The following is a 12,749-nucleotide window of genomic DNA, read 5'->3' as shown; positions in this document are numbered from 1 at the left end:
TTACTTCGAGTCGAGCATTTAGTTCAGTTCGCCTTGTTAATATTTATTCAGGATGGAGAGACTGATGGGAGCGAAAACGTTGTTATCGTTGTGGTAGATTTACTGTCTTTTGCCAAGGGTTTGTGCAGAATATAGTTGATATTGTAAATATACACTGTAAGGTAATGTAGAGTGAGAAAAAAAGAATTTCTTTTAAATTCGTTTTTTTTTAATCAAAAATGTCTATATCATACGTACCAATTTTAAACACTCATTTGGTTTACAATGTTTAAACCAATAACCTTCAACTTTTAATCCATCGGATCTTTTTTTCTATTTACAATTTTATATTCTCAACAACTTTACCTTTATCCAATAAGTTTTAATGGAACGAAAAGTTTTTTATAGGGTAAAAAAAATTACAGCCGATGCGTTAGTTTGTTATAAAATTTCAGCGTGGGATGTGATAAAAGCATACATCAGGCCGCAATTCTATTATAATTCACAAACTTTCTAAAAAGGTTTTTAATCTATATAGTACATACAAATTATTTATTTATTTATTTTAGCTACACGAGATGCACATGAACTTCATTCAAATGCGATTCTCTTTCGGAAAGTTTTCTTCTGGTATTAATTTTCTTTATAATTGGTAACGCGATTGAAAAAATTCTTAAATGTCGTTAAATTCTTTATTTATGCAATTTTAGAAAGAAACTTCGTCTTTGAATAAATATTTTCTGGATTCGAGAATATTACTAAAAGAAATATAAATTGAAAAAATGCTTTATTACTGCGAATTCAAACATCTTCCAAATTTTCGCTAGGGCAAATGTATCTTATGTCCGGTTACAACGACAGTGCTCAATTACCTAAAGCACAAATTTTCTAAACAATATTTCCCGTATCAATAGCACATTACACCTTTATCAACATTAACGTTTAAACATTTGTCCCCAAAATAAAACGGGAGTTTTGTACCACACGCAGGTGTGCAAATGTCAGCAGGCAAACCGACGACCATTAAAGACGCGATAAAACGTTGGGAAGATGAAACACACTCCGAAGCAGCAACTGCCATCGAAGTAAACTTAAGTTTCCAATGGCCACCGATCGAGAAAATGGATAGCTCGCTTGCTGTTCTCACATTGTGTGAAAAATTATCTTTATCTACCAACATGATCGAGAAAATGTCAGGTACAGTCTGAATATATATTCTAACAGTCGGAATAAACGTCGATGATGTACAAGTTTGAAGAGAAAAACGTCCTTATTAATCATTCCACTTGAGAGATTGAATCAATATCGAGAGAATATTTATTTGCTTTTTGGCGCGTATGGAAATCAGTAAATACGCTAACTACAGTTAATAAACTTTCATCGAAGAATCGCAATAACTGAATTCAACGTACTATTGACAAATATACGTATATTATTTTCCTCGAAAATAATTTTCGTTCACGCTTGAAATGAAAGCATTGAGGTTCCAATCTTTTTATCTCGTATGAAAAATAGCATATCCTTACACAATGAATTGCCAGAGAAGCAAGGAAAAAGAACTCGTCGCGAGAAATCTCAAAGGAAGGCCGTATGCTTTGATAATCTCTCTCGCTCATGCTAGGGGATATACATGGCAAATAATATAAGCAACAGCATCGGATTTCAGTTTGCATATCTATCGCGGAGAGTACAAGGTCACTTCGGGAAATTAAAACTGCATTTGAGAGAACTCACCTGAGAAAAATCGACAAATCCGTATATAACGGTACCTTTTTTTAATCAGATTGGGATTAACATTGACATTCGATTTAATATCGAATAACTTTTTTCTTTTCTTCGTGGATATACACGCAGGTATTGGCAGCTTGAAAAGGCTACGTATTTTATCATTGAGCCGTAACGCAATAAAAAGCTTTGTTGGCCTGGAGACTCTGGGTGATACGCTAGAGGAATTATGGATCTCGTACAATGCTATCGAGAAGATGAAGAGTGTAAACGCATTGAGAAATCTGAAGGTGCTCTATATGTCCAACAATTTGGTAAAAGAGTGGAATGAATTTATGAGACTGCAAGATATGCCGAATTTGCAGGATTTGTTATTTGCTGGCAATCCTATCACTGAAGGATTAGAGGTGAATGTTGTTTTTATTAAAAAATTATTTAGTTAAAAAATATTGCAGTCTGAAAAGTTTCAATTTTCCGAAAATAGCCATATAAAAAATAAAACTTTCTGCTTTGTATTTCGCTCTTAATAGGTCATTCGTTTAAATCAATCAAAAAAATAAATAAGCAAAACTCTCTTGCATTTTTTATGAAAATTTTTTATTAGAAGTGAAAAAATATTTCTTAAAATTATTTTTTCAAAGGCTGAACATCTCGATCTAATATATAGTTCGCAGAATGAGCAAACCTCATTGATATGTGATTCCAAGTATATATTGAATGACTATATTCGAATAAAAATCAAACTTCGTAGAGTCGTATTTAATGGAACTAATCGTTATATCTCTATAATCGTAAAAAGATGAAGACGTCGAGTATTGTCCACTCGAATGCAACAAGTTTGGCAGCAGTCAATGAAAGTACATCGCACAATAAAGCTATTCTCGTAAATCATGGTAAAATCAAAGGAATGTTCTCTGAATATAATGTCCAATTTTTTTTTTAAGAATACTTGTTTTATTAATTGTACATAACAACGCCGGTAGCCCAATTTTTTCATAGAATGGATTGGAAAATAAAAGTACTTTCTTGTTGTTTCGCAGACAGAACACTGGCGATTAGAAGTATCGAGGCGACTGCCAAGCTTGGAAAAACTCGACGGGGAACCACTCGTACATATGAGCGTCGAGGAATTGGCGATGCAACAACAGCAAGCGCAAACTACGCCGAAATCACCGGATGCTCAGGCTGTTCAATAACTTTTCGTCGTCGCGACTACTTTTTTTTGGCACGTGAAAAGATCGTTTTTTTCGTAGTCGAGCTTTTTTTCAAGTTACTCGAGTGTGAACGTTGAGATTTTGAACGAGTGGATGTACCAAATAAAAGAGATAAGGGTTGCTGAAGCGTTTTCAATAGCGTTTTTTCTCCTTATCTGAGACTCTTAAATAAACTCTATTTTTTCATTTTCCTTTCAATCGCTAAAATATATTTTCGTAAAATAAGCATTTCCCGTAATTAATTATCGAAATACTTGTCTTACAAGAAACGATAAAGAAAAAAATTGACAGCTATTACTCGACTCTGCGATAATAAGCATTAAACTAATAGGATAAAAAGCTCAGCTATGATCTTTCAAGGAAGTCAATTAAAGCTACCGTCGGGAGGTCTTATCGATACATAGGAAAAATAGGAAGAAATTTGACACTCACGGCAAATCCCTTGACCTACCGGTTACCTGCTGCATAAGACCTAGAATTTACGTTGAACGAACGTTGAACTCCAAGTGTTTTTCTTTTTTTAATGCAACATCAACGTGTAAATCAACATTGTGAAATCAGAGCTTGTTGACCTAGATTTTGGAATTGTTCACCGCAGGACTCACCCGGCATTCTTGGAATCCAGTCTCAAGTGAACATTCGCGTCTAGGGTTCTATTTGCTCCTTGAGATATTCCGGGGTTGGCATGTCATTTACGACTGGGGAGCTTGCGGTGCTTGCTTCTATTATTTCAAATGAAAATTCAAAGTTTTATCGGAACACTCGAATCTCTCTTTGTATTTCAATAGTTTTCACTATCGAGAATGATTTATGCGTAGTATATATTATTTATTATTACTATTTTTAAAATATTAATTCACTTGCATTATTTACCCGCTATAACTGATGTACATAAACATTCGTTTTGTTTGCTACGAAACTCCAATAAAGCGTAAACTATTTGATTCTTTGAAAGCGGTATATGACCAAAATCGATCGTAACTATCCACTTTTGTATGAATTAACGGAGGAGAAGCAGTTGCATACATACCTATAAATGGGTCGCCGCTGGCGGCCTTGAGAGATTAGCAAGCTGCGCCAGTATGGGCGGCTAGTGCTGCGTCGCGCGACCACATTACGCGTCTATACAGCACGCGAGTCAAGTCGTGCATTGTTCTCGACAGGTAAACATCGCAGACATTGCCCGAGACACTTGCATTCCTCTTTTTTCATCGTTAATATTGCTGATAGGTTTTGGTCTTGTTTATAGAGGTAAGTGATTGATTTGTTCTTTGTAATGCGAGGAAGCTTTTTCTTCGGTCAGTTTTCCATGGTAATGAAAGCTTTTGATTATGTCTATGTTTATTAAATTGTAATTGTAAAATCGTAAATAATTACAATTTTATGAGTGATTGATAAGAGAGAACTACCTATTATACGCCACAAAGAATATTTTTTATAATTGTATTGCATTTTGAATCATTATCATTTTTAATTGAATAAAATAGAAGCAAAAATTCTTTATTTTAAGAAGATATCTTACTTTCATAGAGATATATAGTTACCAAGTAGTAGCTTTCTTCAATTATAATCTATTAAAGAAATAATAATGATAATATTAATAACAATAATAATTTCTTATTTGAAGAGCACTTTAAGGTCACTTCATTTTCGTATAGTTGCATTGTTTCTCCTTTATGCTACATCCCATTACAAAGAAAATATTTTCTAATTTTAATTTGATATGCTGGCGATTACATCTTTAAAAGTTTGAAATTACGTAAGAGCCTCAATCAATCTATTAAGTACACCCGTACTTGGATAATGCTTAATTTCTACCCGACTTCTAAGTTTATTTACAATTCTAGGGCAGAATTATGTTTATTTTGTAAAACTCAAAAAAAGAGCGAATTGCGTTAAATCTAGAGTCTACTAATCAATTTAAAGTAATATAGAGAAAAACAAATAAATATAATTCATGTAGATTTCTTCATTGTTCTATAAAACGATGAACTCTTGAAATCAATTCAGAAATATTCGTCAAGTATATATACGCAGACTTAACATTGGCAATTCGTTATTGCTAATAAAATCGACTCATCGACAGAAGCAAGTTTGCTGATTTATTACGAAACTCACCAGAGGTGATGTCCTTAACAATTATGTAAAGCATTTTTATGTTGTTACGACTAATATTTCTTATATAATGATCTTTTTTTCCATTGGAAAATTTGCTTTTCTAATTTTGCACATGCTAACTTGTTGTAAATTAAGAAAATAATATTCAACTGATTGTAATTTTCAACGTGTAAAATAAATACTCGTTCTGATATCAAACTTCTATAGTAATTGCTCTATTACATGATTATTTCGACATTGTTATAACTTGACGTTGAAAAATTTCAACTAATATCAACGTGACATTCGTTTAAGCATTCATCTGAAAATTCATTCCAAAATTTTCCAATGGCATGATTTTTAAGTTCACCATTTCGAAGTGATTAATAATAAATTTATTTAAATGAATAGATGTAAAACTAGACAAGCTGTAAGGTGTCAAGGTTCAATTATTTTTACAGTGAGCAAACAATAATTACAGCATCAAGAAATAGATGTAACGTTTTACGTTTCATAAGCAAAGAATTGTTTGTTTATATGCTGAGATAATTAGACTGGAATAAATCGAATAACGCTTTCTAAATAAAAAAAGATTTTTGTTTAACTATTTTTCGTCAATTACTGTAATTCAAAATTTGAAACTATACTTCTTTAAAAGATGAGCATCCCTTCACAAAGTTTGTTTCTACCCGTCAATATAAAAATATCGTTTCTAATCTGTTATCATTAGGGTAAACTATGTCACCGAGAAAAAATTTATTATCACGTGAAATCACATAAAAATTATAGATAGGTAACATTGTATGTCGGACGCATGCAATTACAAAATTGTATAGATATGGAATTACAGGTGATGCTTTATAATGAGAATGTAAAAGTTGACGCAATGATTTTCCACGTGGAAAAAGAGAACCGCAACTAACATTAACTAATATTAAAACGATATCCGATGTCTCTATAACTTGGATTCGTTACGAATCGATCGTCACCGACAAGATGAGCCGTGGATTATCAATTACCTCGATATTCAGTGTAGCGCAATACAATTTCATCCTCTCTCTTACTTTGGCATTTCTCTTGATATGAGTGTAATGATAAATTTCTTTAGTTTTTTAATGCACAAGTGCGACATAATCTTGCGGTAGATATGGTCATATTGTTTGAAATTGACATGTCGGAAGAATTAATTTAGTTTTTTTATAAACATTATCAAAAAGAAAATTACGGTATTGAGGATTTTAATATCTTTGTGCTTTCTGAGTTCATGTTGTTCGATTATAAACTTTACTATCAATTATACACTCATTTGACACTTTTTTTTATATTTGTTATATCAATCAATTTCCAGTTGGAGTAATTTAATGGGAAAAAATTGTAAATTTTTCTCCCCTGCAAATACAGATTAATAAATTTTTTATGTTACTATAAAATATTAATTTCCACTACATTTATCTGTCTGCTATTGCAAATGAATAATTTCTTTCAAATTCAAAAAACATTGACATGCCCTGAAAAGAAAACTTTATCTTCTCTGAAAATACTTTACTATAAAAATCAGAACCACAAGCTTTCTTTCCGTTCATTTCTTGTTTTAGCTAAATGAAAATTGTTTGAAATGGCATTTGACAATATTATAGGATTTTGATATTACGACACTTCTATTTGCATTTATTTGCAATACATAAATTCTCAAAGGTAATACATTGTAACGGAATAATAATTGTCCGTTATTAATCTTCGAAATATATCATGTTTTCACATCGACAAATTTAATTTAAATACTTACACTATTACATATAATAACTGAAACTTCCAATTTCAATTACAATTATAAATGAATAATGTAAAACTCGGACACTTTATTCAAAGACACGGTAAAAAAAAAACTTTCTAGATTGAATGCATTAATACAGACATTTTTCCATTCAAAATAAATTTCAAGACAATTTTTCCATAGAGATTTATAAGACAAAATTTTTTGCCACGTCTTTTTTTCAAGAAGTTTCTCATCAACTCGCATGAAATAAATGAAAAGAATCTTTCATCCGTCCAAAAGAAAATTAAAAAAGTTATATATTCAGCTCGACATTTCCTAAAGCGCTTACGTACCTTTAGGGCTTTCCCGCGAATATATGCCTATATATACACTCACAGGTCAAAGCCGTACCTTCTCTCTCTTTACTTCCAGGAAGACATAAAGCTGCAATTCTCTCTCACTAACGCTGGCAAAAAATGTCATATAGGGTTAGTTTGCTACGATACGTGGTCGGCGAATGAGACTCTCCACGAAGCTTTTCCAACCAAGTTTGCAAAATATTTTATGAGTGGGTTAGGACATTACTGCGATGTTGGTTTAGCTTTTGTTTGCGTGCGATTGATTTTTTCTTAGAAGCCTCGCTTGCAAGTAGTTCTGGCTCGATATTGTAGTGCTCAATGAGAAACTCGTACGTATCGAATATGGAATTTTAACTAGTAAAATTTTGTCAACCCTGTAAGTAAAGTAATACCGAAGGGATAAACTTTGATACGTTGATGGTTGGGATACTTCTTTTAGTGAAACAAGTTTCGCATGTTTCCAACCAACTTCGGTGCAAAAAGTACAGAAAGAGAGTTTAATAACCAGGGTTTTTACAATGCACTCGTACAAAATTTCTCTAACTTTTCAACTGTCTTTTCTCATGATAAAGAACATGAAATCTGTTAAAAGTAACTTTTTATAAATGTTACTATCAAAAGAAAAAAATTGCTAACAATACATTCACTTAATTGTAATATATTATTTATTTATGGAAATTTACTTATGTAACTATGTTACTATTAAGAAAACTACTCCAATAGTCGAATGCATTTTTAGTTTTACAAAATTGTATTTATTAAATTTCCATGGCTTTTTCCAACACTTTCTTGACTTTTCAACTCCAGGATATCAACTATAGTTATTATAACTATAATGTTATAATTGTAATATAATATAATATTATATATTATTAGTACTTAATTCATTAATTACTTATGTACTCAAAATAAATGAAAACTAATTATTTTTAGACTTTTTTTATCATCACTATCAATATCGCGTAATCAATTATTTCTCCTAGAGCAAATTTTTGTATTATGAACGATTCCGAATACATATTGTTTCCAGCGAATACGGATCAATAATTGTATCACGGAATTGGAAGCAGGACACTTTTCTCTGTTTTGTAAATTCTGGTTTTTTTTTACTCGATCGATACATTTCTTCGCTTGAATAATTGGAACACTCTCGTAACGATAACATCGAAGTAACTTTTCTCAACGGCACATTTGAAGTCTATAAATTTATTAAAGGTACCATTTATTTTACTGTAAACGATTGCATAATTAGACGCGTTATCAAAAAGCCACGACCCTTGCGTAAATTATTAATGAAATTTGCCATAACACTGCCAATTGAAAGGTGAGTGTATCGCGTTACAATTGAGTAACGCGACAGTCGATATCTCAGTTTCCGATGTGTAAAAACCCGAACGCTTTTCGAAATTTCACTTGATATATCAAACGTACGGCACGGCAGTCATCGAGGAAGAAAAAAAAATGCGATTCGTATACGTAAGAGAGCGTTGTAATGTGTTTTGCCAACTAATCAGAAGTGGGTCAAAGTCTCGCTACATGTGGCTTGTGTAACGCATTAACGGGGTTTTCGCTATATAGGCAACAAAGTAATTATGTTTTTTTTTGTGAAAATTTACATTTTATTCTCGTGAGATGATTGCAGCTTAAATTTAATGTTCGCGCCCATGGCTTGTGAAAACAAAATATAAATAAAAAAGGACAACTACGCTATAATTTCCTAACTATACTTGGCAGTTTGATATTCTTGACATGCGTCAATGACAGTTCGACATTTTTCATTTTCACAGCATCGTTTCTTCGCTACAACTGCGATGAATAATACAATGAACTACGCGTTGAACAATTCACCGAGTGAAGAATTCTCGGATCTGTGCTACATCGATCTCAAGTCGGACGATCCTTACGATTTGTTCAACGATTGGTACAAGGAAGCTTGTAAATTTTCAACTGGTTTACCAGCAGCGCTCTGCTTGGCTACTGTATCCAAGTAAGTTTTTAGGAGAAAATAAAAGACTCGTCAATGAAATTAATCGATGTTTTCTTTCCGTTTTGAAAGAGATTTGAAAGTAAGTGCGAGACACGTGGTATTGAGAAGAATAGAGGAAGATGGTTTCGTCGTTTACACGGATAATCGCAGTAGGAAAGCCAAGGAATTGGTGAGTTTCACTTCAGTTGATCCATTTAAATAAAGTACAGTGAATGGAAGATCTATTGGGACGGAGGCTCTTGACAATCAAATTCAAATGAACAGAAATGCGCAAACATATTGACTCTCTGAATAGCCAAATTGAAATGTAAAACATTTTTAAAAAAAAGCGATGTAACAATGTTGTCTTAGTTGAGGCTATACTAGATCGGTGGAGATTTCGTAGGTGGAATTCACGTATTGCCTTCACCGATCGAGCACAGCTTCAACTAAGATAAAACTACGGCAGGCGAAAAAACATTGATCAAAGAAATAACGATTTTGTGGCGTAAAACATTGTTTACTTCTAGACTGAAAATCCAGCGGCTGCCATGTGTTTCTTGTGGGCTTACGTGAACGATAAGAATCAACGAATCGCTCGACAAGTAAGATCTTGCGCTTGTTAAGAAAAAGCACAGCCAAGCGTAATGCAAAAACTCATTGCAGGTGCGAATAGAAGGCGACGTCGTCGTAGCAGACAAAGAGTCCATCGCTAAACTGTACGAGAAGGACAAGTTGTTCGCTAAGATTCGATCTTACATCTGCCCGCAAGATCAGGAAGTCGATTGGGGCGAGTTGAAGGCCAAGCACGATAAACTCCTCAACGAAGTTCGACTCAACAAGAAAAGCCTTCCGATGCCCGATCACTAGTAAGTATTCAAAGCCTCCCAAATGTTTTAACAGAAACCGTTCCGAATTTCGTATTTGCTTCAGTGTCGGCTACAAACTCGTGCCAACAGCCATCGAATTTTACTACGCCAGGGACACTTTGATAGGCGATCGAATTCTATTCGAGCGAGACAGTCCGTCGTCAAGCTGGATGCACAAGAGAATCGCAGCCTGAACGACTTGCAGAAAAAAAAGAACAACGTGTTCACAAGATCATTGATTCAGCTAATCTGTCTTCTCATTGTCTAATATATTGCTCTTATTGCTCGTTGGCTTTTTTTTTGTATTATGACTAAACACATAATTATTATTACGTGTATTTTTATCCGTTTCTATATACAATATTTTTTCTATCCAAACACTATACGCCACTATGTATTCATTTTGATAGTACTTAATTTACTAGTTCATGGAACAACATTAATAAAAATATAGTATTTATAGAAATTATATTTAGTCTTATTTTTAGGACATACGATGTGCATTTCGCAGTTTTTACAAACGCGAATATTTTGTCCATTGTAGAAAATTTTAGTTGTATCCATCTCTTCTACAACTGAGCTAGATAAAGACACCTGATCAAGTTCAGAAAATAAATATATGAGAAAAATGTTGACTATGAGACCATTATATTGAACGTTCTCGCAATAAAAAGGATGCTTGAACATTAGAAGCAAAGGAAAGCTGAGCATGCATTACTACGAGTATCGAAAGGAATCAATAAATAAATAAAATAAGTAATAGAAAAAGCTCGTCGGCCGGGCCAATTGTAATGCGTACATAACTAGAGCAAAAGCACTCGTGTGTCGTACTCCCGGAGTATTGGCAATCGATACTCCCATAAAAGCATAAGCGGACACAGAGGGGGCAAAAAGCAACACAGCCATAAATACAATAATATATGTACCTGCGTATACTCGAATCTTAATTTCATTGCGTGACGCGACAATGTTATAGAGGTCAATCGAGAGAGCGACGCAGGCAATATACGGGAAACTGTGTTATCTCTCTTTTGGTGGATCGCGCGCGTCATTGTCGTTTCACGTGTGCATTGCGCGAAACAATGTACACATAGAGGCGCGTGCCACCCACTAATTGACATGCATTCGGGTCGCGCGCCTCCCGCAGTAGGCCTTTTCTCGACCGAATTCCCTCGGTGATGTCCATGGGTGCAGGCAAACGTTAATCATCTTTTTTGGATTTAAACTTTGCCGCATGGTCTGGGAGAGCGGCGGGGGGGGGGGGGGGTACGTCGCTTGTTATTGCGCCTTACAAGTGCGACTATAAGCACTCATTTTAAATAACAAATTATTTGGAATGAGTAATTTTATTGATTTTTTATTTTGAGTATTCAAGTGAAAATATGTAGTAAAAGAAGCGATGCGCGCCTATAAAGGCAATTTTCACACTGTAAAATACGATTGCTATACTCTACTGTAATATAAATGTTACGTGAAATCTATGCTTCGCGTGTACCTGCGAATGCAGTGAATTTATACGTTCCTCGAGCATCGATCGACTATTTACAAAGTTCAGGAAACAGAGAGCGATGACCGAATTCTTCTGCAAGAGAGACACCGTCAAGATGAATAATAGAGAAATTTGAAAAAGACGTCTTCACGGCTCGTTCTTGTGTGCTTATTTTAAGCATCTGTAGCACCTGTTCTCTCTTGTTTCTTTTTGACGTACTGTACCTGCATGCGAATTCTTGAAATTTTCGAAAAGAAATTCGTTCGCTTTCAACGATTTCACCTTCGTAGTCCGGTCAGTTGTGGATAAACCGTAAGATGGCTTTTGAACTGAAACTGAAACCAGAGAATTATTCAAAGCCGCGCGCAATTACACGCGTGTTCTAAAGATTTCCATTTTCGATATGATTTGAGGAAAATAATTTCCTCGGGTCGGAGCAGTACTCAATCCTATGATTTGGTGAATTACGAAAGGAAAATCGCGCTTCTAGTATTGCAGATCGTGCGCCCAATTTTCTACGCTTTCAAGATTTACGAACAATAAATTGCCCGCACATATTCACGAGCGTTCTAGCGTAAAGCCGGTAAAATATTGAGAAAACATGCTTCGATTTAAAAGCAGTGGATTAAGAAATAAGGTGAGACCCAGCACCTCTAGCCCGCACGCGTTACCGCGCCGCAACGATCAAGCAGCTTCAAGAATTTTCGCGTGAGTGTCGCAGAAAGCCGGCGCTTCGGGTATAGACGCGAAATGAACCCTCGCGCGGACGGCCTTTTGCGATCCCACGCGGCAGCGAGGGCTGCCAAACTTCACAGTGTTCGATGTGCGACGCGCGCGTGTCTTCGCCTCTCTTTCCTCCGACCGCACTCAAAATTCAAGGCACTTTTTCTCCGCGCGCTGGCCGTCGACGATTTCGAGACTAAACAAAATAACCAATTTTGCGTGCCCTTTGCTGCTGCGCTATCGACGCTGTTGCGGGGATCGGACGATTTATGGCTTCGGCCGGATTACACTTAATCGCGCGTGAATTGTGATTATTATTTTCAAACAAACTTCAAAATGCCGTACATTTATTCAGATTCAGCTGCACGATAGACAGTAATTACTCAAAACATATCAACGTAATGACATGTCAAATTAATGATTATCTTGTACATGCGATATGCTTCAAAGAGAAAGGAGCGGAGCGAGGCTTTGACGGCATTGCTACATTAATGAACTTTTCAATCGTATTTCAAAATTGCTCGATGAAAGAAATATGTAAATAAATAATTACATTATTTTCTCAATCAAAT

General features: G+C 34.7%; 2 protein-coding genes across 7 annotated transcripts; both read left to right on the top strand.

Annotated features, from left to right (window-relative positions):
* Positions 1–53: 53 nt before the first annotated feature.
* Positions 54–2,953, top strand: LOC131669933 (dynein axonemal light chain 1-like). The gene is made up of 4 exons (XM_058945158.1): positions 54–161; positions 970–1,176; positions 1,834–2,111; positions 2,745–2,953. The coding sequence occupies exons 2-4, from the start codon at positions 978–980 to the stop codon at positions 2,898–2,900; spliced, it is 633 nt and encodes a 210-aa protein (XP_058801141.1). The 5' UTR covers positions 54–161; positions 970–977; the 3' UTR covers positions 2,901–2,953.
* Positions 2,954–4,050: 1,097 nt separating this feature from the next.
* On the top strand, positions 4,051–10,388 carry LOC131669924 (pyridoxine/pyridoxamine 5'-phosphate oxidase-like). 6 transcript variants are annotated; one of them, XM_058945138.1, is made up of 6 exons: positions 4,051–4,169; positions 8,918–9,117; positions 9,187–9,286; positions 9,627–9,701; positions 9,763–9,965; positions 10,030–10,388. In XM_058945138.1, the coding sequence occupies exons 2-6, from the start codon at positions 8,942–8,944 to the stop codon at positions 10,157–10,159; spliced, it is 684 nt and encodes a 227-aa protein (XP_058801121.1). In that variant the 5' UTR covers positions 4,051–4,169; positions 8,918–8,941; the 3' UTR covers positions 10,160–10,388. The 6 variants fall into 6 exon arrangements, with proteins under 6 accessions (XP_058801121.1, XP_058801120.1, XP_058801119.1 ...); XM_058945137.1 differs by lacking the exon at positions 4,051–4,169 and adding an exon at positions 7,283–7,319; XM_058945136.1 differs by lacking the exon at positions 4,051–4,169 and adding an exon at positions 7,284–7,343.
* The last annotated feature ends 2,361 nt before the right edge of the window (positions 10,389–12,749 follow it).

The sequence above is a fragment of the Phymastichus coffea genome, unplaced genomic scaffold, assembly GCF_024137745.1.
Source record: "Phymastichus coffea isolate CEN01 unplaced genomic scaffold, Cenicafe_Pcof_1.1 PCOF00098, whole genome shotgun sequence".
Taxonomy (NCBI): Eukaryota; Metazoa; Arthropoda; class Insecta; order Hymenoptera; family Eulophidae; genus Phymastichus; species Phymastichus coffea.
Note: the sequence above shows the minus strand (reverse complement) of the source record. Positions and strands in the feature narration are given on the sequence as shown.

What these genes read in the sequence shown, in the direction of transcription:
- LOC131669933 (XM_058945158.1), top strand. Translation starts at nt 978, where the DNA reads ATGTCAGCAGGCAAACCGACGACCATTAAAGACGCGATAAAACGTTGG. An exon ending in CATGATCGAGAAAATGTCAG is followed by an intron (nt 1,177 to 1,833) that starts GTACAGTCTGAA and finishes ATATACACGCAG; the next exon opens with GTATTGGCAGCTTGAAAAGG. An exon ending in CTATCACTGAAGGATTAGAG is followed by an intron (nt 2,112 to 2,744) that starts GTGAATGTTGTT and finishes GTTGTTTCGCAG; the next exon opens with ACAGAACACTGGCGATTAGA.
- LOC131669924 (XM_058945135.1), top strand. Translation starts at nt 7,336, where the DNA reads ATGAGTGGGTTAGGACATTACTGCGAT. An exon ending in GTAGGAAAGCCAAGGAATTG is followed by an intron (nt 9,287 to 9,626) that starts GTGAGTTTCACT and finishes GTTTACTTCTAG; the next exon opens with ACTGAAAATCCAGCGGCTGC. An exon ending in CTTCCGATGCCCGATCACTA is followed by an intron (nt 9,966 to 10,029) that starts GTAAGTATTCAA and finishes TATTTGCTTCAG; the next exon opens with TGTCGGCTACAAACTCGTGC.